The 23,228-nt window shown below is 44.4% G+C and overlaps 1 protein-coding gene and 1 long non-coding RNA gene across 11 annotated transcripts in view; both read left to right on the forward strand.

Annotated features, from left to right (window-relative positions):
• The window catches only part of PATJ (PATJ crumbs cell polarity complex component), a 142,109-nt gene that overhangs the window by 72,808 nt on the left and 46,073 nt on the right, over positions 1–23,228 (forward strand). For all 10 annotated transcript variants that reach the window (XM_042820129.1, XM_042820127.1, XM_042820130.1 and 7 more), the window contains 2 exons: positions 13,467–13,663; positions 20,968–21,059. In XM_042820129.1, coding sequence (XP_042676063.1) covers positions 13,467–13,663; positions 20,968–21,059 — 289 coding nt within the window. The remainder of the gene's footprint in view (positions 1–13,466; positions 13,664–20,967; positions 21,060–23,228) is intronic.
• On the forward strand, positions 15,352–18,006 carry LOC122161048. The gene is made up of 3 exons (XR_006169067.1): positions 15,352–15,602; positions 16,950–17,158; positions 17,850–18,006. It is a non-coding gene; the product is annotated as an uncharacterized LOC122161048 (long non-coding RNA).

Raw genomic sequence — 23,228 nt, forward strand, 5'->3', positions numbered from 1 at the left:
CTATAAATGTTAAATTTACGAACCAGGTGCTCAATAAATGAGGTGGGAAGTTGTCATTTCCATGGTGTGACAATCCTAGGAGTATTAGGAGATACTGAACATAAGCTCTCATATCTGTAACACTCTGTTACTTAGAGTGGAACCACATAGCTGAATTAGGAGTAATTGGAGGGAAATTCCACAGAGTATGTCAGCACAAGGCATTCGTTTGTGTCTGCAGGTGGAGTTCAGAGGTGCCTCTTTACACTGTGAGAGCAGAGCTTTTACTCCATCCAAACTGTTCTTAAAGGTACTGTGCTATTTGGTGTCCATCCCTCCTGGTGCTCTGGGAGCAGACAGCAAGCAGTAGCATTCGCTATACCTTCAAAGAGCATCACAGTATTCCTGTACCATATATGCCTTCAAACCTGAGCAATTTTCCTGTGCTAAACTGTAAACTTGAATACACGCCGTGTTCTGAAACAAGAAAGTTAAATTAATTTTAAATCACATCAAGTCTAGCTGTAATTTCCTCCATTTTGTAACCTGTTATTCTCTTAGGGATGCAGCAGGTTATTTGAGGATTATCACAGTATCGTTTTGTTGTGCATCGTTAATGCTTTAGAGTAGGCAAAGCAGCAGTTTTAGAGCAAGACCTTGTTCCAGGATTGAGTTGTTAGGTGCAGAAGATGTGATTTTTGAAAAACTGTTTCTCAAGGGAAGAAATCCATTAAGTGAACAGCCCGACAGAATGGCAAGCAGTCAGCGAGGTGTCACCGGAGGGATGAGAGAAGAGCAGATGGGAAAGAAATGAGATGAGCCCGGGACTTGATGGATGAGGGAGCGAGTAGAGCTGTATGCAAGGATGAGCACAGGCAGCAGAGGAGCGAAGGCCAAGGATGATGTTGAATGGGATCTGGGGAGGCGTGTGGAGCACAGCAAAGCCTCTCACTCACAGAATGTGGCAACCCTTCTCTGTGCATGCTAGAAGTTAGTTGTGGTGCGGTGAGTTGGTGGGACGTATGGTGGCACACGCTGGGCAGCTGGCCTGCTGGGAAGGGCAGGGCAAGGCAGCAGAACTCTCTGCAGCTGTTGGCACTGGGGCAAAGCCGTAGTGCAGCCCTTCCACCAGCCCTTGCTGGGTCGGTGCTTCTGCTCCAGCAATACTGCCTGGTCCTGGGTACCTGAAGACAGTTGGGTGCTGTGCACGGCAAGGAGCTGAGTGCAGTTGTGAAGAGTTTAATGAGCACTTGTGTGAGTGCTGCAGCTAAGGAAGCTGGATTCCTACAGGTGTGCGTCTCCTGCTGACGTGCGTGTGTTGAGGAAGGTGTGAGCTCTGATTTAAGCTTTTCGTGTGACTCGAGCATTTCTGAGGGCTTTCTCTCGTGAATTCTGTGGTGCTTTAATAAAGTGTGATCTCACACTGAGGCCTTTCCCTCAGTCTGGGAATTTATCAGATTTTTCTCCCCTGCACAGCTGCCTATTTTTGTGAACCTTTTATACTTTGTGTACCTTTGAGACCTCTGTTCTACTATCAGATCTGCATTAAACTTGCCAGCAGGTTCAAAAGTGCTGGGACAGGAGCTTGGACACACAGCTTTGTTTCAATAAGGAAGCAAAATAAAATGATTTACCACCTTCGAATTTATATTTTAAACTCTTCATTTGTGTTATTAGTAAACATTGGAGTGTAACCACTGCAGTGCAGTTGGGAAGGCTTGCTGTCTGTTGCAGCTTGGCTGGTCTGTTGGCCATCTTGGTTGGGCATGTGAGGTACACAAAGCATCTTGATCCTTCTGGAGCCACAGTTCCTAGAGGTTAGATGGCCATTTGAATTTTAACAAAATCATATTGAAGGCAGGATCCAGGGATTTCCAGCTTATAAAAATGACAGTTTATCCTTGAGGAGCAAGACTTGAAAGGCTCTGGGTCATCCTCCTTTAGGCTAAACTTGCACAAAAGAAAACATCAGTTGAATATCAAGCTGAAAGAATTACAGTAAAAACCGCCATATCCCACTCGGTTTTCCTTGGAGCATTTGTTTTTTAACTCACTCTCTCAGTTGATTTCCTTCTCCAGTCAGAATTGGATAAGTCTATTTAATACAGTGGAGTTTATCCCTTCAGCTCTTCCTCTTTGGATAAATCCTTGGAGATGGATTTTTTTTTTTTTTTTTTTGCCAGATGGAAAAGAGAGTGCTTGGCATACTGCAAGTATTTTTTGCAAACACATCATCAATTTCCTGATTATAATTATGCTCATTTAAAAATGCCCAAAGCTTAGTGCATTAATATCTTTATTTCATTAAATACTTTGAAGTGAAGCTGTTTGTTACCTGCTGACATATTTTTGGTACTGAAAAACCTGTTAAAATTCTCTGTTTGTGATTTTATTTTTCTTCTGCAGAGAACTGAAAGCCTTGCTCAGCACTGCTTAGGTGCAATGTGCTATAAGCAAAGGTGTCTGATGGTAATCCTGCGCTTTATTTCACTCCATGATGGTGAGAAATTAGGTCTGCTGCTTTGAAGAGGTTTAGAAATTTCAAGATAGTGTTTCTTATACAAAATGCTGTCCTACTTAAGTTATCAGGTTGTGTGATGTCATAAACCGGATTTACTGCTTGAAGAGACTCACGGGACAGCTGATTAAATAAGACAAATGATTTACTTGGGAAGAATATACAACTGTGTTCTGATTTCACAGTGATTTTAGTTGGTGGGTTTTGTGTGGGGACCAATTATCCATTCATCTGTCCAGGTCCCCTCAGCTCTTGGAGGAGAGCAGCTGGCTGCAGAAGTGTAGGAGCTGCTCTTTGTCACCAACATGCTCTGGCACATCGATCCCAGTTCTTACAGAGCTGATACTTTCTGTGGCAGAAAAATCTTCGTTAGCAGAGAATATACATTTATTTTCAGTTTATATCACATAAGAATTAAAAATAATTGTAAACAATAAAACCTTGCTTCCTCAGTTTAGTTTTTCAGCTATATTCAAAGTCTTTACCTTGTCATCCTCCTGTAATGCTCTGTTGTTTCTCAGCCTGAAGCTCCTCAACATGAGACAGTCTCACAGCAGGCAAGTCCCTGCTCCCATCCTCCCCAGCTGCTTCCCATGCTGAATGCCTGTTGCCCTTCACTTCCTCAGCCTGCCCAGCTCTGTCATCTAGTAGAAAGCTGTGCCCTGCAGCTCAGGAATGGTCCCTGGGTTACTGACCTGCACAGGCTCACAGAGGATGGAAGGTCTCCTCCTCCAACTCTGCTTCACATGGAACTTCTCTTGGGCTAAACCCATGCTCTAAAAGTAAGAGTGCTGTGTTCGGATGCTTTGCTTTCTTCTCCTCTATGAGGCTTGGAAAAGTCTTCACTTTGGTGTACAGTTTGAGCTGAGGCACCGGCTCAAAAGTGAAGCATGTGGGCTGAGCACAAAACAAGTGATGGAAGCTGTGGGCTGTGTAAGGGTTGCTCTACCATGCCAGCTGAACCCAGCTGAAAAGCAGCCAAAATGTGTATGTGGGGGTTTGCAGATTCCTTCTTCTGAAGCAGGAGGGGAATGAGGGTCTGTGTTCAAGGTGGGAGGTGCAGCCCAGCTCTCGTGTTGGCCCAGCTTTGTAGCTTGGTGGCTGGCTTGAAGCTCAGCTGCCCCAAGCTGCAGTTAGCACACCACAGAAGCACTGAGCTATGTGTCAGAAACCTTGCTCAGAGATGTGGAGTAGGTCTCTCTCTGCCTGCCTCATCTTGGACAGGAAGCTCTGTGTAGTGAGCCAACAGTTGCCCGCTGCTGGCTCTACCATTAGCTTGTATATCTGTTTTACATGTAATGCTTTGATGAATGCATTAGATAGCATAAACAGGATATACATGTGAGCTAGACACAGAAGATAGGAAAGATAAAGTAGAAGAATTGTTAGTGGGTATTTTTGTTAACAGAAGAGGTTTTAGAGTGAATTTGCAGGTACATATTTATTTTGTTTTTAGGCATAGAGCTGGAAGCCTCCAGCACTGCCAGGTGTTGCAGTCATTTTTCATTTTCACTCTTCATTTTACCTCAGCAATCAAAGGCAAGTCATGACATTGGGAAACTCAGGATTACGCTTGAGAGAAAATCAAAACCTCCACGCTTTCCTTGATGTTGTAAAAAGCTTGAAAATGTAATTCAAGTGCAATTTGATAGCTCAAAGAAACCAGGGCCTAGAACCAACCCAGGCTTTCTCTTTCTAAATATCACGTTTATCTAACACGTGGCTTCCTGGCTGTGTACCCAGAGCTGTTCAGTGCTGGGCTGGGTGTGCAGCACCCCAAAATGCAGCACAGGGATGGCCTTTGGGGACTGACCTCTCAGCAGCAGAGGGAATGGGAGAGCACAGATCCTGTGCAAAAAGCGTGGCGGGTCCTAAAATGCACCAAGTAAGTTTTAAATGGCGACCTCTAATCTATTAACATAGCTTAAGCAACACAAATAAAATGTTTGGGAAATGTATGTGTGCACCTGGAGAACTGGGAGAAATCTGGACCTAGAGCTGCCTGAAGCAACGCCCTGTTCTATCTGTAGCTTGTTCAGCTAAGTCAGTGGGAATAAAAATAGCTTATCAAACTCGAGCAACTTGTTAGAAGCTGGAAAAGGATATTTTTCTTGTCCAGCCTGTGCATAAAACCAGGGGTGTGAAGTTGAGAATTGTCAGTTTGCAGATGATGGAAGTGTTTGTGGCTATGGTGTGTGAGGGCAGAACCTCCTCCGCAGTCCCTGCGTGGCGCTTTCCCTTAACAAGGTGTTGGTGAAGGCCCAAGGACAGACAAGAGGAAATCTTTGACAAAGTGGGAATTAGGCTGTTTAGAAATGCTTTTGATCACCATACAACCTTGGCTGCTCTCTGCTGTGAGCAACAGTACTGTTGTTTAATATTCCAGTTTTAAATGAAAGCATACTTTACTAAAAAAGTTTTCTTCTATTAGTCCTAATTGGCATATTTATTTTGTTTTGTTACAAAGCTATTGCTTGTGTTTTAATTGCATTCTAATTTCCTTTCCTACTCAAATGTTACGTATCACCAGGAAAAATATCTAATACATAAGAAATGTTTTCAATATCTGATATAGGTAATAAATATTGAGCATATCAACAGATGTGCATTAAATTTTCTTTTCTTAAGTACTTCCACAGTGTTTTATCCCCAGAGTTGGCATAAGGATGGAACAGACTATATGAATACCAACTTTTATCAGAGATAAATGTATTTTAGTGGTAAGCAACCTGTAACAATCAGCAAAATAAGAAGTAAATATATGTAAAAAATAATGTGTACAATAGCTGATTGTTATCTCTCTTTCTTGGGCCTTCTTGATGTAAGGCATTTTCCTCCCTGCATTTTCTGGCATAGCTACGTGGGTGTTTTCTAGGGCCTTCCAAATCTGGATGAGTCTGACTTTAATATTTTCTAATTGTTGTCACAGCATATTAAAAAAAACTTCTGCATAAGCAGACCTCGACCACTGTCACTTTTTTTTTTTTAATGTATAAAAATTGAATTCAATCTTTGCCAGCTCAGTGTGTCACTGCATTGCTTTGCTGCAATGCCAGGCTGTGCTGCAAGCTCTTGTATTGTGTTCCTTTCTGCCCTGCTCTGACCTCCAACACAGAACAGTTTCTCCATGGCATGGTCTTCAGCCAGTTCACCAAGCGTGGGTAGTGCAATGGCTTTGTTTCTGCAACATTTTCAGCTTTATGGCTTTTGATCTGTGTTTCACCAGCAGCGATAATTTCCCTGGAGATCTTCCTTGAAGGATTTTCTTTAGATCTTTGGGCTCATCAGTACAGGTGGTGTTCTCTGGTCACAAAACCTTCATTGCTAAAGTCCGAAAGCTTCCTGTTTTTTACATCCTGTCTCCCTTTAGATGCAGGAAGCTCAGGCTCCTGTTGGAGGTTCCTGACTTAGGTGAGTCACTGTGCAAGAAACGTCTCAGCATCCTGGCTTTTGAGAGATGTCCTCTGCTTCCCTTTCCAGTTACTTGGGGCTCTTCTGCAGAGCCATCATTAGGTAACAAACTTCCAATTTTTGACTGCACTCTGGTGCTGTTCACTTTAATTAGGTGTGGTGCAGAAAGATACCGAGATAATAACTGTGCCGTGGTCTTTTTGTGGGAACATCATTATTTAAAGATGAAATACCATCAGCTCAAGTTACACTGTATTACTCTCAAGGGAGAAAGAATTTAAATGTTGCAGTGATAATTTATCAGTGTTGAGACCAAGCAAAGAAGCCATGGATTTAGAGCTCACGCAGTACTCCCTGTTCAGTCTCAGCCATGCTTAGTCTGCCATAAGATGAAGGAGCAGCTCTCAGATACATGCAGAGAGAAGGGACTGGGAGCCCAGCAGGGCAAGGTGGGCCAAGGGAAGCCAGAAATCCTGCTCCTACCAGAAAGAGTTGCTTAGAAAAGAAATTGCTATCCCAATTGTGAGATTTTTTCCAAAATTTCTGTGTGATATAGATCATTGAAATGTCTGCTGTTGAGCAATCTGGTTTTGTGTGCGTCGTGCATCCTTACAGAGTGTTGACAGTGCGCTGTAGCAGCCATAGTGCAGAGGCCAGGACAACAAGCCACGTGTTCTTTGAGCTGTTTCACGTCTCCTTGAGCCTTTGCAGATGGCAATCAGTATCTCTCAGTGTCTTACGTTGTGAAGATATCCTGGGTTCCTGGAGCACTGTGTCGGGTCTGTTCAGCAAAGCAGGACCTGCTCTGTTCTCAGGGTGCATGTTGCCATCCCCATAGGTCAGCTGGGGCGCTGGCAGCTGTTGTATTGTGGCCTCAGAGGAGCATACTGTATGGCAGAACGAAGAGCAATGTTACACAGTGCAATATTTTTCTGTGTGATTTTTTTCAGTTACCTCTTCAACAGCTGAAAACAAGTCTGCATGAGCTTTCTTTGGAGGCTCCCCCATTTTTCTGGTTGTTGCTGGTGTGAAGTGCCTCTGCCTTTTGTGGGTCTGAGCATCAAACATGCTGTGATATATTTTTATGCATAACTACTTGTTTCTTAGACAAAGTGGGCTTTGTCTAAGAAAAAATGCCACTGCTGCTATCTGCATTTGTTGCTATTTCTGTTCCATTCTGTGGACTGTGTTCAAACACCAAGGGGCAGCGTGTGCTGAGACAAGCAGTTCTGTCTCCAGTCTGGATGCCACGTGTACCAGCCATGGAGCAGGGCACGAGGTGCATGTGGGCAGCCTGTGCCGGTCCTCTCCACAGAAGGCTGTGGGTGGTGGGACCATCAGTGGAGATCAGTGCCAGTGCTCCATGTGAGTGCCTGACTGCGAGACTGTGGCACCCAGAGATCGCTTCTGAGTGAACCCAAGTGCTTTAATGAGGGTTAATGTCTAATTTGCAAGGCAAATGAGTGGAAGTATTCTGTGCAGAGGAGGGGAGATTCCCATATAATTAGCAATTATTCACATCAGGATGCTCAGCTTAGCACACGTTCACTAAATCATCTTCAATGTGTTCAAGGTCTCGGATCAGCACGAATAGGCTCATTATGTGCTTCTCATCTAACTGAAAAAGCAGAAAAACCTAAAATATGCCTTCCTCCCTCCTCTGAGATCTTAAATGTTGTATAAAGAAGCAACAGCTTCTAGAAGAAGCTTTGGATCTGAAATGGGGGAAAAGTAGATGGCAAAACTCCATTTGTTTGCAGCGAGGTGGTGCAAGCAATGGAGATGCTCCATTATGCTCTGGGCTGCAGCCAGGGCTGAGCGCCACCTCTCTCCTGTTCTCTTGGCTGTTACAATTCCTGGGTTGCAGGAAGAAAAAATATATATATGATAACTGTTTCTAAATGTCAGCTGCTCATGGGAATGAAACAAAACAGTACTTGTTATGGATTGTGGTGGCTCGTTATACCTTTCTTCCTCAGTTAGTTAGAAATGACTGGTGGGGTCTTCTCCCTTCTCTCATAGGAAGAGTGATGTGAGAGACAAGAGGGACAAGTTTTTGTGGCCATCTGCAAAGCCATTGCGAGCATTTGTGTGGTGTGAAAGGAGCAAAGCAGATGGGAACCTGAGCTGAAGGATGCTGTTGGAAGAGAAGGAGCTCAGAGATCCCAAATAAAGCCCTGAATCTTTCAAACACGCAAAAGAAGCAGTCCTCACGTTAGGGTATGGATTCTGTCTTGTGAGAGCGTAATGCTTATTTTCACTGGAGCTTGGGTGAGTTGTGTTTGTGAGGGTAGGAAAGCCAATAGTCACTGCTCCTTTCGAGAAGGCAGGGCAGCAACTTGTGCTTGTGCTCTCCTCGTGTGTTCAAAAGCAGTGCTGTACTGTTTTGGTGCAGAGTGTTGTGGGGAGGAAGGGGAGAGGTCAGCCATGCAGCTCTGTGTGTATGGCAGACTCAGGCTTGAGATGTGGGCATTAATTAAATTATTTGCCAGAGAATAATGGGAATGCTGGGTTTTATTCTTCTCTGGGAGTCATTGGTAAATGACTTCTGAATGGTGTACATGAAGCAAAGCATCACCGGGGAGGTGGGGGTGGCTTTCAAGGTGAGACTGCAGAGAGATGCTGAACTTCTGGACCTCAATGGAGCCCCTTGGCTGCCCCAGTCCAGCCCAGGGTTCCTCCCTGCCACCCACTTGCAGAGAACTGCAAGTTTTGGGGAGGGGAATCAACTCTTTGAAAGGGTTGATATGTGTAGGATGAGGGGAAATGGTTTTAAGTTGAGGGAGGGGAGATTTAGGTCGGCTATCAGGGGGAAATTCTTTACCCAGAGAGTGGTGAGGTACTGGAAAAGGCTGCCCAGAGAGGTTGTGGATGCCCCATCCTTGGAAGTGTTCAAGGCCAGGTTGGATGGGGCCCTGGGCAGCCTGGTTTAGCATTAAACGTGGAGGTTGGTGGCCCTGCATGTGGCAGGGGGGTTGGAGATTCGTGATCCTTGAGGGTCCCTTCCAACCCTGGCCACTCTGTGATTCTGTGAACTGCACCTACAAAGCTGTAATCATCCTCCTCTCACCGCTCAGTGGAGGACTGGCCGTAGCACAGTGTCTGGCTCTTCCGTTTAGATGTGCCAGTTTTGAATAGATCTGCCCTATTTTCCCCTCGTGTGTTTGTCATTGAGAGAGGAGTGCGAGTGATTTTACGGAGTTTAAGAAAGCGTTACAGAAATCATCTTCTCTCTTATCAGTTCGAAGCTTATGAAAACAGATGAGTGCATCACTTTTGAGATAAGGTTTGAAAAACTGTCTGCCTCCTCGGAGCTGAATAGAGGGCTAGTGGGAAGATTAAAACAATAAGCTTATTATATTATTAGTAGTGGGAGAATTCTAAACCCCATTTGTTCAATTACAGTCCCTTAAAATATGCTTATTTAGGTTCTTGTAAATTGTAATCAGTAAATTAGACACGCTGCCCTCACAGCTTGAGGGTTAGCTTTCAAGGGACTTCCTACTTCTTTTTTTTTAATGTTTATAGTGAAATGAAGAAGGGAATTAGTTGTTTGATATGCAGGGCTGGCTCTGTTGGAGGATGCTGGCTGCATTCTGATGCCTATCTTTACTAAAGCAGAACCAGCAGCCGTGGTGCTGCAGCACTGCTGCCTCAGGCTGTGGCCAGGTTATGTGCTATGTGATAAAAATGGTAGCTGAGACCATTAGAATGAATGCAGGCTGTTAAATAAGACCGTGGTAAAGTCTCCAAGAGGCCGAATGCGTCTGATAGTTATCTGAGGTAACACAAAAGGAATGGAAAATCCTCAGCATCACCTTTTATATACAAATCTCATCTGTTGTTTCTTTTTGTGGCACATCCCCCCCACCCTCCGTTTCTTTCCTCTCTGCTTTGCCTGGGCAGGTTTAATATTGAGTGTTTGATACTAAAACCAATCATCTGGCTGAGTCATCCAGAGCTGTTTCTTTCCTCTTTTTTACCTCTCTAGATGGACTCTAATTTGCATCACGCAGAGACACCATTTTCAAAAGAACTCCCTCTCCCTTTCAGCTCATTTAGCTGAAGATTTCGGCAGGTTTGGGCAACAGGCTCCCCAGCCTTCTGCGATGCTTTGTATGTCTTTGCAATTTAAAGAGCTTCTTGCCTTCCTGGGAAGCTGGTTCTGTTTTTTTTCAGCACAGATTAAACGTGCGTTTGTTGCAGTACTACATCATGCAAACTCCAATATCCTGGCCATATCTTCCCCATTTATTTCTTTTATCTCTCCGTTTTATATGGTAGGAATAGCGGCTGAATCAGGGAAACACGTGCAGCAGCATAACAGCATATTGTTTGAAAGCAGTTGTCTTCCATTTCCAGGGTTTCTCTTTTGAAATGTAATTGTCTGCTAATGGAACTGAGGAATGTTATTGTGGGAGTGATCACTGCGGTGTGCCTGTGCTTTTAGTTCACATCATGTCTGCACAGTATTTCTAAAGTAACAGGATCCAACCGTGGCTGGTTAAATGCGGGTGCTGTGTTTGCAGAAGTTGTGATAGTTGTGTTGTCACCGATCGTCGAAACCGCTCGGCGCAGCGCCGGCACGAGGCACCACGTCCCATGTGTACAGCAGTAACAACAGAATTACAATTGCCTTGTGTAAGGGACCTGGTAATGAAGGCAGATAATGGGATTCTTTGCAAAAGCAGATGCTAACTGGCTCCCCAGTGCTAGGCAGAGAGCTGGAAAGGAATACCAGCTGGAAGGGGGGAGCAGCTGAAAAAGGCATTGTAAAGAGGAAGCCTTAGATGCACGTTTGTTTAAGCAGTAAATACTTGTTTAAAATAATCTTATGAGATTCTTATTAAGAGGCAAACTGAGAATGTGATTCCAGCATGATAGAAATCAGCTGGGTACCCAAAGGAAATCTGAATGTAGGCTGGATGAGCAACACGACGACGGTGCTGGGAGCAGACCATGCTGCTGCTGGAGGATGGGACAGTGCTCAGTGCATGGAGATCCAGCTTTAAAGGTGGAGTGACCCTGCTTGTCCCTCCACATCACTGTGTGAACGCCTGTGGTGTCTCCTGTGATGTTGGGCATTGTGCCCTCCTGCCAGGCTGGCAGTGGGATGCAGTGGGGACTGCTGGCAACCGGAGTGCTGAGCTGGGCACCAGCCTGTCAGCCCCAGCCTGGCTGCATGCAGGCACAACAGAGCCTTCCGTGGGGCTGCCTCACCCCAGGCAATTGTTCCACCTACTACTTTTTGGAGAACTAAAACTCATTTTGAGTCTAATGCCAGGATGGAGTAGGAATGTACGTGTACTTATGAGCCGCTGGCTTTTTTCCCAAGTGAGACGACAGACTCTGCGCCACCCAGCAGAGAAAGCCCTGCAGAGCTTTCAGGTGCATTACGCCTTGCTGACAGTGTACTTGTAGATGCTTGCTGTGCTCTGAGCAAATGGGATTTGAGATGTGCTGCCCACGGAGAACAAGCAGCAAGGGCAATGGTCAGCAGCATCCCTCTGGGGGGTCCTCTTGTCCAAAGAAGCGCATTCTCCAAGAAACTTAGTTCTGCTGCTGTCCTCTTCTTACCACTGAGAAACACCTAACCTGTCTGGGTTGCTCCCCATCAGGGCTGGGAGTGGCTTAATGGCAACAGAAGGTGAAACTATGGTGGTGAGAGCAGGACGTGCGTGGCTCTGCTCACATCTGCTGTGCTTCCACGAGCATCATTTTGAGACCTTCCTCACTTGCTGCTTTCTGGCAGGAGGCATCCTGCATTCCAAGCAGGAAAATAACGCTTTCAAAATTTGAGTAGCAAATCACTCCCCTAATTACATTTTGACCCCATTAGTTCAGAAATATATTAAAGAGCCACGCATCTGCATAGGTTACTGTCTAGTGCAGTTCAATGAACTTTTAGCATATAATTGATAGTAACAAGCAAGGTTTATGATTTGTTGTGATATTCTGATTTTGTGCAGACCTCTGAACTTGTAGCTTTACAAGTTCAACTCTCCAGGGATAATGTCTAGCTCTTAGCACACGCCTCCCAGACTTTTAGGCTCAGGCCACCAGGATTTGGGCAAGGCAGGAAGATGCCCACAAATACAGCAGCAGGAGAGTTGGTTCTTGCCATGCTGCCCGGAGCATGGGGCATGCCCTGGGGTGCAAATGGGCTGGAGGTGAGAGTGCATTCCTCTGTCTGTGCTGAATTGGAAGGGCTGCTGCAGCTGGAAATCTGCTGAAAGGATCCTGAGAGCAGAGCTGGGATGGTACGGTCACTTAACAGCCTGCACGCGGGCTGTGCTGCGCTCTCTTCTACTTCGTCCTCTTTCTTCCAGCTTTTATTGACTTTGGGATGCTTCTCTCTCACCTTCCCCAGCTCCTTCCCCTCTCCTGTGTTGTCATGGAAACGTGCTTAAATCGTGCTATCGAAACGTGCTTCCCTGCGGTGGAATGGTAATAGCTAATATTGCTCTTGCAGCTGCTGACTCAGGGATATGGCTGGGCATGTAATATCTCTTCTCGCTCTCCTTAATGCATAATGCAGCAGTTTCTTTCACCTTGGGCTTTATACTGAAGGTGATCCCCAGTCACAGCAAAACACAGCAAGCTGCATTTATAAAGCATGGCCCAGCCGTAGGGTGGGATGCGGGTGGGGCTGGGGAGCTGCCTTTCAGAGCTGCAGAGGATGATCAAACAGACAAAAAAATGACCCTTGCTGTGCATGCAAGCACAAGTAACAAACGTTTGTCTGCCAGTGCTGAAAACAGAAGACATTCAAGTTGAACCGTAAGCATACTCACTTCCACAGGCACACACTGTGCTCCAAATAACTTTGTGAGTGTATTGGATTCTGTCACAGAAATGGTTGAAATGTAGATGAAAGACAAGTAACTGCCTTAATATCATCTAAAAACATAATCGTTCATGGGCATTGCCACTGACATCTGTTTTGAGTAATCATCTGCGCAGCGGCACATAAAGGTAAGCAGAGCATTGTGAGCATATTCCTGAACCACCAGAAAGAAGCACAATAAAAGGCTGTATTTTTAGATGTGACTTTGCAGTATGTCTATAGCATATGCTTTTCAGCTGCCTGCACTGGTTAATTAACCAGCTCTGACTTTGAAAGTTGCCCGAATTTATAGTTTTTATAAGGTAAATTTGGGGTGACATCGGAATTCCCTCATTTCTGCTCTTTCAAAACATTCTTGTTTCAGGACCAGCCTGTTGTATAAATAAAGCAGTGTAGTTCTTGTGTTTGGCAGTGTTCTTCTTTGGCAGTGTTAGTGATATCAAGACAGCTGGGTGGTTTGCAACAGTCCAAAGTCACCCAGGCTAAAGATGCACAACTATGAGCGGTCTCAGTTATCTCTCTTGGTGACATGATCGTGGAGGGAACACAGGGGTTAGGTACATCGTATGTCACTTCAGATTCTGTGCTGGAAAGACCTCTTAAAATATAGATACTGAGAAGCTCTCTGCTTCTAGCATGTTTCTGCGTGCCCTCAAGAATCTACATGCAAGTTATTTCATCTTGTAACTTCATGTTTCTTGACCTTTGCAGAAAAGATCAGGCAACGATATGCAGATCTACCAGGAGAGCTGCACATTATTGAGCTTGAGAAAGACAAAAATGGGCTTGGGCTGAGCCTTGCTGGCAACAAGGACCGATCTCGTATGAGCATCTTTGTAGTTGGTATCAATCCAGATGGACCTGCAGGACGGGATGGAAGGATGCATATTGGTGATGAACTTCTAGAGGTGAGTGTTTCCTTTAACTACTAAATAAGGCTCATATGGCGAGAGGGAGAGGCATATGTGAGGCTATCATTTGAACCTTAAATAAAGAAATAAAGCCTGCGAGTGGAATTAGGTGGCTAAGGGAAGGAACTGCACTGATTTATGCCAGCTGAGAACTTGGCCTTTGGCAGGTAAATGTGTTCTCAGCAAAACAAAAATCATTGGCCTGTGAAAGCTAATGTCTTGTCAGTGAGGTCTGTGCTCTCAGCATGTTCACAAGCTACACACGGCGAGGGACTGTTGAAAGGCAGGCAGAGAATAGTAAATCTGTCCTTGTAGTGCCTGTGTGGTTTTGCAAGAAAATTCACACCTTGCATTTATGAAACGAAACAAAAATCGGAACACCCTCAAAGTTACCATATGTGTTTGTACAGATGACAGGGATATCCTCCATTCTGAAAATAAGCTAAAATCTCATGCTGTAATCTGTTTCGTTCCGGTGTAAGTTAGAATGCTTATTTTCTTTAGTCACATCCAACACAAGGCAAGAGAGCTCAGCAGCTTGTAGGGTATTTTGTCTCCTTTTTTCCTCCTTTCTTCATTTTGGATGGATTTGCTGTATCTCGTGATTTTTGGCTGTTGCAAAGCAGCACTTTTCTGCAGTACCTGCAGTGGTTTCCCATGTCATGATTGCTTCAGCAGCTTAAAAAATTAGCCATTGCTTGGGATCTTTCCTCTAGAAGGAAGCCTTCACTGAAGAGCAGGTGTACAGTGGCCCACTGCTATCTGTGGGTGGTGATTTCTGATCTTTCAGCAACTCACAGCGGCATCAGAGATCCAATAATTTCCTCACGTTTCTTGACTTGAAAAAAAGCAATTGGAATGCCTGGGGATACCTCGGGAGCAATCAGAAATCTCTAAGCATTTGTCATTTTCCAGCAGTTCTATAATTACGGGTTTTCAATACACATGGTTCAAGAAAGGCTTGTTTTGCTATAATAATAGCACCATCTAAAGTTTATTATTATGCTTTCAAGTGTGATGAATGGTATGAAGGTCTGTACCTTGCTGAAATAGTATAGGTAAATGACTTTCTCCTTCAAATTAGTTTTCTTTCCCTGGCACCTGATTCTAATAGTTGGAAAAAGTCAAATTGTTGAATTCTGGGTGTACAGCAATTGGAAGTCACTGTACACCAACTGGAAGGTACTGCTTTGCTCTGTGTATGTCGTAGAAGAGGTAGTTAAGGAGAGACATGAAAGAGCTTTTCATAGCGATGCATTTCCTTACAAAGAAGGATCCACAGAGGTTTCCTTATTCTCATGAGTTATTCCTCGTGGCGTGTGTTTGATCTCATGTTAAATATTACCGTACTTGAAAGATGCACCATCTGTGATTAATCACATGTACCTTCAGGCTCAGGATTTACATGCATGAGCCATGTTGTGAGTAGCATTTCCAAAAACACTGCGTTGCCCTAGTTCCTCTCCCTGCCAAGATGGAGATAAAATGTTGTTTTTCTTCCGTAGGAAAAGAAAAAAGGAGTGACATTTGCAGTCTCATTTCAAATAAACCAAAGTTCAAAGTTTCAGTAACTGCCTCTCTCGGTGAACTTTGCCATCAAATGGGAGGAGTGTCACTGGTGGGCAAAGTGTGGTTAGTTGTGTGAAAGGATGTGGTGATCTCATTCTGGTCCCCGGTGGGTACGTATCCCGTGGCAAAACATCCTGCAGTACAAAGGCTGCGCATTACTCATGTGCAGACGTCTCGTGTTCACACCGGTGGTCAATCGTTCACAGCTCTGTTTTTTTGCCCTTTGAAAGCATTTCAGTGTTATATGTGAGCAGCACTGAAATGAAACTAATGGGCGTTTACACTGGCAGAGTCTGTTTTAATAACTTGGGTTCAATGACCAGTTCAGTCACCATTAGGAATACCTGAGAAGCCTACCATTGCTGAGGTAGGAATGTGGCTCTGTGCTTTTTTTTTGCCTGCAGTGCAGGGGCTGTGGTTTTACTTGCAGCATCAGTTAAAACAACAGTGTGAGAAGAGCACTATTGGTTAACTGAAGCATTGACAAGGTAGGAGGTAGCAGATCCAGGCTGTTTGGGTTTCTCCAGCTAGAGGCTTAGAGCTGGACTATGAGCACAGCCTTTAGGTGCAGAAGTGCTCCTATGATTCCTTGCCTGTTGCTGGTGAACCAAATTCTGTTCCTTGGGGTGGTGTTTCCCTGCGTGGCTCTGCCTGCAGGCTGACTGCTGTCCTCTGATAGAAAGCTCTGGGGCTTGGCAGGCACTTGGTAGCATTTGAAGCCATTTTCCACCCAAATTGTCATCTGTTTGTCAGCAGGTGGACAACCCTCTACTCTTTTCCAGCGGAATCTTTTAAGTATATTTATTTTTTGCTGCACCTCAGATTGCACATAAGTTTTGAGTAGGAGTCTTAAGTGATGTACTTTGGATGGCTGTGCCATTGGAGGGAGATGGTGATGTCATCCTCTCATACCTTTCGTAGTCAAGGCAGAATGTGCACCCTGCACAGAGCAATGTAATTTTTAACACAATGCAAGCAGTGCTGACCTGTTGGTTTTTTTCCAATCAGAGATGCCATCTGCAGTGCCCCTGCCTGGCCCACAGCTCTCGTGCAGGTGTCCACACTGCATGGTGTCTTGGGGTGCTGAGCCCCGCTGCTCTGAGTGCCGCAGGCTCTGCCCTTCTGCTTCGTGTTATTCACACTGAATAACCCACCCTAGGACTGTTGTCATCGTTGTTCTATTTTACATCAACGTGTTCTATTAATGGAGCAAGCTGCATAGAGCCCTGCTGTGCTGAGTTACTGATGCTGGGATTCTCTGCCTCCCTCCTGGCCCTGCTTATCTTGCTGCAAGGAAGCAGCGGAGGATGCAGCACTCCTGAAAGGAGCCACCTTCAGTGCTTGAGACAATTCATGGCAGTGCTGTGTTGGTGGTACCTCAAAGCCAGAGGGCCTTCGTGCTGAATGCTTCTCCTGGGATTTTGTTGTAAGAATCTTAGATAAATAGAAGTGATGCTACACATCAGATATGTCAGTATTTTGCCCAAACAAATGAGCTGTCCATCCAAACTCGTGTCACTTCTGTCTTAGAATGGAGACAGGTTGGTATTTTATTCTATTCATTTGTTGTGGGATTTATAATTACTTTGGATTGGACCAAGCAGCACCAGCTGTCAAAAGCAGCAATAGCTTGAACATGGTAAGAAGGGCTCTCCCGTAAGAAAAGTCATGTATGATTAACTCTGGTGGTGACCTTTTAAATTCCTACTTACAGGACAACACTCTCAGCTTCTGTTCCTGTTCTCACATCTGTTTCCTGAAGGTAACAGCAGAACAATATTCTCTTGGCTTTTCATATCAGATGCCACTGCTTTTCACAAGAGCTTTGCATCTAGGCTATCAGTGGAGGCTAGTGCTGCGAGGTGACTGCTGATGCTGAAGGATGAAGCTGAGGAGCCAGTGGCTCCCTGGGCAAACCCCCAGGTTTGTGTTCCCCTTCCAGGAGAGATCTGGGAAAGAGAAAAGAAATCATCCTCCAAACAGCATTTTTCTTTTCCGCTGTTTTCTTTCTGCCTATTGCTTTGGATTTGGGTGTATTTGATAAGAAACTTTTTGAAATTATTCTGTTGTTTCAGAGAATCTGATTAAATCTCAGAATGTTTCGATTCCTGTGGTTAGAGGGAATCTAATGCATTGTTGCAAAGGAATAATAACTCCAGAAGGCTACGCCAGTTCCTTTGGCTAGCTTTGGAATATTGTCTGACTTGAATTTCATAAAAATCTGATAATACCCATTTTATTGGTTTTCATTACTGCCACATAGTAAAAAGAACAGTGTTCTTTTTAAAATACCCACATTTTATGTTTCTCCTCTGCAAGTTAAAATTTGAGAAGCAAACAGTTTTTTTTTTTTTTTTTTTTTAATGTTTCTTCCCTAATTTGGGTGTTTGTGTGTGAAACTGTAAAACAAAGCTGTGTGCATGGGATGTGTGATAAAGCCCGCTGTAGGCCTGTGCTGGGCTTATCAGGGATGGAACTTAATTCCATCCTGATCTGACCTTGTACCTGTAGTGCACTCATGGATTTCTTTCTGCTCTCCCGTCTTTCCATGAAGTTATGTAAAGAGGCACTTAACAAGGAGCTGAGGCTTACATCTGTTTGTTCCTTTTCATAGAATCATATCCCAAGTTGGAAGGGACCCATAAAGATCATCAAGTCCAACCTCCTTTCATAGAATCATCGAATGGCTCTCAAGTCCAACCTCCTTTCATAGAATCATCGAATGGCTCGGGTTGGAAGGGACCCCAAGTGTCACCAAGTTCCAACCCCCCACCACCCACATGGCTGCCAACCTCCATATCTGATATTAGACCAGGCTGCCCAGGGCCCCATCCAACCTGGTCTTGAACGCCTCCAGGGATGGAGCATCCACAACCTCTGGGCAGCTGTTCCACCACATCACCACTCTCTCAGTCAAAAACATGCCCCTGACATCCAATCTAAATCTCCTGTCCTCTAGTTTAAAACCATTCCCCCTTGTCCTATCACTATTTACCTGCATAAAAAGTCGTTTTCCCTCGTGTTTATAAACTCCCTTTAAATACTGGAAGGACACAATGAGTCTCCCCCCAGCTTTCTCTTTTGTTTGGTCAAACCTTTGTTATTCTTTTCTAATCTTAAAGGGGGATGTTCAGGGAAGCTCAGACGGACAGCATTTGACTCATGAGGCACTCTGTGGTTGATCCTTTATTTAGTTTGAAAGATTAAAATGGCGCTGCTGCTGAAACCCTGGACTCTCCCTTTTTGTCTTATTTAAGGAAACTTTTGTGCTTTGCTCTTCTCTGTGGTATCTGAACCTGGAGCATCACTGATTTACTTTGCGAAAGAAAGTGACCTTTTTGCAAAGAAATACAAATATTACAAATCCTGGCTGTAATAGCTGTGTGAAACAGTCCAAAACCTTGTGGAGATGTATTACTTTGATTACCCTTTCATTTTGGTATAATTAAATAATTATAACTTACAGACCTAGCTCAGAGCTAATTAAATTTTGGACTATTTGATGTATCTACTGAATAGCATTAATTTAGCCAGAGTAAAGACTATAAATTTTAATCGAAGAAGCCTGCTGTTTCAAAAAATGGATGGTAATGTAACTAAATACAAACAATTAGTAAGGCATCCAGCGTTCCCAGCAAATAACTTCTTTGGAGGACTGGGACAAATGACATCACTAAACGTGCAGGAAGGTGAAGCTCAGCCCAGGTATTCTTTGTGCCCCAGGTTCTGCGCCAGACGTGGGCTGGTAATTGTTTGCAGGTCAATCTATGTGAATAATCAGGCACTGGGCATATGATTCTTGTGCTCACATTGGTTATTGAACTGCTGACACGAGGCTGTAAGGCTGGCAGGTTGTTTCTTCGTTGGGTGAAAAATTCTTCTAAGAACACAAAACTGCAATCCAACACAAACATTTCCAGTAATGAGAAGCCCTGCTGTAATCACTGGTAAATTGTTCCTGGGGTCCATTATCCGTATTGTTTTAAGCAGCATTGGTGTATCAAATGTGAATGTAAATATTATGTTGTAAAGGAAGAGTGGGAGGAAAAGATGAAGGGTTGCATGGAGCGGGCTGCTCGCTTTGGGGGCGTGGGATTGCTGCAGCTCCGAGGTGCACTAATCCGATCAAGATGCTCCCAGTGAGGGCTTTTTGACAGTTATGTGATATATGCTACTCATCTCAATGTCATCTTTTTAACAAAATAGAAACGTGGCCTTGAATTAGTTTCCATATTCACATTGTTTTCTTCTCCATCTGGAACAGAATAGCTGCTCGTATAAAGAAATGCTTTGCCTTGGGTTTGGTAGCAGGCGGGTAAAAATTGCTCTTCCACGGAGCAGCGTTGCCTTCATGTTTATTCCAGTCTGAGTTGTCAGAATTGGAGACCGATTCATTCATCCTCACTGTAGTGTTTGGTTGTGTGTTTGGTTCAGCTTAGTTCTAAACCTGAAAACCATCAGGATGCAGCTGAGAGGCTCCTTGAGGGTTTTGCTGTTTGTCTCCTTGGCGCAGCCTTCTTTTTGCCATGGTGCTCCGCTTTTCCTTCATTTACATTTGGCGTGGCACGTCTGGCTGCCTCCTGCTCTGCTTACAGCCTTTGTGGCTGCACACTGCTGTCAGGTCAGCATCTCCAGGCTGCCAGCAGGCAGGGACAGGAGCGGGGCTGGGTCTTGGGGGTGCACCAAGCTGCTGGGAGGTGAATGAAACACTTCAAATGTTACACCACGGGTGGTCTTGAGATAGGATGCCTAGTGTGCTTTTGGTTCATCTTGGAGCTACTGTTGTGATTGTCAAGGTGCCACTTGCTGAGCGTGGCAATGGAAGACAGCAGGCACCTAATTTTTCTCAAACTGGGAAAGGTCTTCTGTTCTCCTGCAGCCAGGAGGGTGTTGAAGGCCATGGGGGGTGTTGAGGACCATGCTGTTTCCCCATGAAAACTACAGGATTGGCTCACACTCAGAAATGGCATTCAAAGCAATACCTGGTGTTTGTTGCAGTGGTTAGGTGTTTGCTGTTCACAGCAAGAGTAACGTGGTCTATTCTGAAACTGGCCTTTCTGTCTCATCTAATTCCTGAACTGCTGGTTACCTGCAGGTGAGGTGTGGGTCACTAATAGCATTAAATTAGCTCTGCACTGGTTACTCTTTTATATTGGTCTAGAATAAAATGTGGAACGCTTTGCTGCTAATACAGTGGGTTTTGTTTTTTTTCATTATATTGGACTTGATGATGTTGAAAATGTAATATCTTAAAAATCAGTTCTGCAATTCTGTGGTCCATCCAGGAACCAGCAGGAGAAGGAGGTTGAACTTGAAATCTAACTAATGCCTGCCTTTCAAAAGGAACGATGAGAAACCTGATGTGAAGGTGTTAATGTTGCCTCTGAGCTGCAGACTGCAGCTCATCCTCCTCCTGTGGCTGGCTGATGGTGACAGCCTTTGTTGTGTCTTTGTCATATGGTGTTTCTGCAGCAGAGCAGTGCCCAAAAGCAGCTCTTAGCGCCTCAATACCAGTGTTTCTGTCTCTCCAGCTCTGTGCAGATAGGTTTATCTGTCAGTACTTCCGCAGTATTCCTGTCTGTAAAAGCCTCAAGCTTTGTGATTTGTATTTCACGACCCACTTTTTCTTAGCATCTTTTTTCCTTGTCCTGGTGCCTTGGTGGTGTAAATTGAAACAATGCATACCTATTTTGGAACTCCATTTACATGAAACTTTTGTTTCCTTTGAACAGATAAACAATCAGATATTGTATGGAAGAAGTCATCAGAATGCTTCTGCAATAATTAAGACTGCCCCATCAAAGGTCAAGCTAGTTTTCATACGGTAAGAACAGTTCTCATCAAAACATTTGTTCATGCTTCAGCCTATTCTGTTACGTATCTGCCCATATAACTGACCTACTCAGCCTGTTTTGAAATTGCTAAACTTACTCAGTTCTCTGTGGTATGAAATAAAGGTTTTCCTTGACTATTCATCTCAGGACTGCTGAGGGTCCAACATTAATATATTGGACCTTCATGAATGCTGCTGTTCCAGGGGTGGCTTCCATTGGCACTATCAATTTCAACCATTCCAGTTTATTAATGCAGTCTTCTCACCAGTCTATACATCACAGTTGATACTGGTTTATATTCTTTGCTCACATTCAGCTTACCTGTGAACAATGTAATAATCTGTGGATGAATGCATATAAATGTGTACATTTACTCGCATGGCTCTGTCTGATACAGCATACACAGAAATGATGGAAGAGCAGCATTAGCTCGGTGAAGAATGACTTGCTATACTTGGCAGCACAGAGGATCTAGAGGAGATTAATGGTCTTGCCTGCAGCTCCCGTGTTACTTTCCCCAGCTATTGAAAATTAAATGTCATGTACAACAACTCACTCACCATTACTTAATTGCATATGGAAAATGTGTCTGGTATGGAACCTCCAGAGGCAGAAGCAAAACGTATGAAACCAAAACCCGGGGCACAATTTAGTGCTGTCAGGCAGCACTGGGAGCGTGGGCTTCTGGTGAGCCTGCCCTGCTGCCCCAAGCAGCAGCTGCCTGCTGAGGGTCAGGCTCTGCAGAGCTGCAGCAGGGCTTGCTCATTAGCTCGAGTCTCCCATGGGTATGGGAAGAAGTGAAAACAATGTTAGTTCTATCCATATTTCCCCTTTTCCAAGTTATGTATAAAGAAGTAAATTTCAAGGCATAAAATTGGTGTGGCAGGCATAATTAATAGATACTGGAAATACCATTGGATAATTCTTGTCGCTCTCCCTAGCACTTAAAAAAACTTGTCATACATGCTGCAGTTGAGGCTATAAGCTTATCTTTACACTAACAAAGAGCCTGCATCTTGTCCCTGCTTTCTGCCTTGCACTGGAGCACACTGACAACTGACAAGTCTGCTCGCTTGACCCCAGCAGCCATTCAAACAGCAGTGAAAGGAAATTCCCCCTGTGAGAGAACGTTGTTGGTAACTAGAGCACTGTCTAGAATGCAAGGAAAAACGGTGCTTTTAGTAAGAGGGGGGTATCAAAGTTTCACCACAGCTAACTTGTCTCTCTTCAGATTGAAATTTAAGGAGAAGGTTTTTCTTGTGAATATATTCTATGAGCCTTGATGCTACCAATTCCTGTGCTTTAGACCTCAAAGTGGGTGGGTGTGATCAAATGCATAAACACAAGGCTGTGCCAATTGCAGAAGTCTTGCCCAAGGTGCAGTTTGGTAGAAGTCTTTGCTTGCTTCATCAAGCCATTTTAAAACTATGATCTAAAATGGAGGTACTGAAATGCCACTACTTGATGCACTGTGGTGCCAGCTCTACTAAACGTGAGGAGCTGCAGGCATCGTGGGTCTCCATCCATCTCTCCCACGTATGTGTGCTGCAGCTTTCCAGATGAGAACAGAGCACTGAGTGCAGCCAGCTGAGAGCATTCCTGGTCACTTTGCTGCTTGGCTGGGTTCAGATGTGTTCCCCTCAGCTTTAATGGTGTGGAAAGAGCAGGATACCGTTACGTTTGTTACAAGAAGGAGCCCTCGCAGCAGAAGTAATACTTTCTTCCTCTTGAGTGCTGTTGCTGATTCTGCTTCCTTGTAAAGGTAGAAGGCCTGTAATGTTGAGGAGCTAAATTGCATTCTGCAACACACGGTGAGAAGAGGCTGCAACTGACCATAGCAGAGTGATGTGTGCTGCAGGAATTAACAGGGAGTTGGGGCTGGTCTTCGTGAAGATGCTCGTATTCTGATTTCAACAATATAAGTCCTGAGTAGATCAGTTTTCCATAAACTCATTATTCTGCAGGCTAAAAAGTTCCTGCGTGCTTGAGTGAGCTGATCTAGGGCATGAAAGCAAAACTGGTGGGCCTCCTGGACTATCTATTGCTAAAAAGTGTTTTCTCTCATATCCTGGGGCCTTACTTTCTTCAAATGAAGGATGTTCTGTGATAAGCAAGCTGCTGCTTTGCTTTGAAGCAGGAAACTGTGTCAGGAGTTTCCT

The sequence above is a fragment of the Centrocercus urophasianus genome, unplaced genomic scaffold (genome assembly GCF_019232065.1).
Source record: "Centrocercus urophasianus isolate 14NV4802_14NV808 unplaced genomic scaffold, USGS_Curo_1.0 seq_18, whole genome shotgun sequence".
NCBI classification, from domain to species: domain Eukaryota; kingdom Metazoa; phylum Chordata; class Aves; order Galliformes; family Phasianidae; genus Centrocercus; species Centrocercus urophasianus.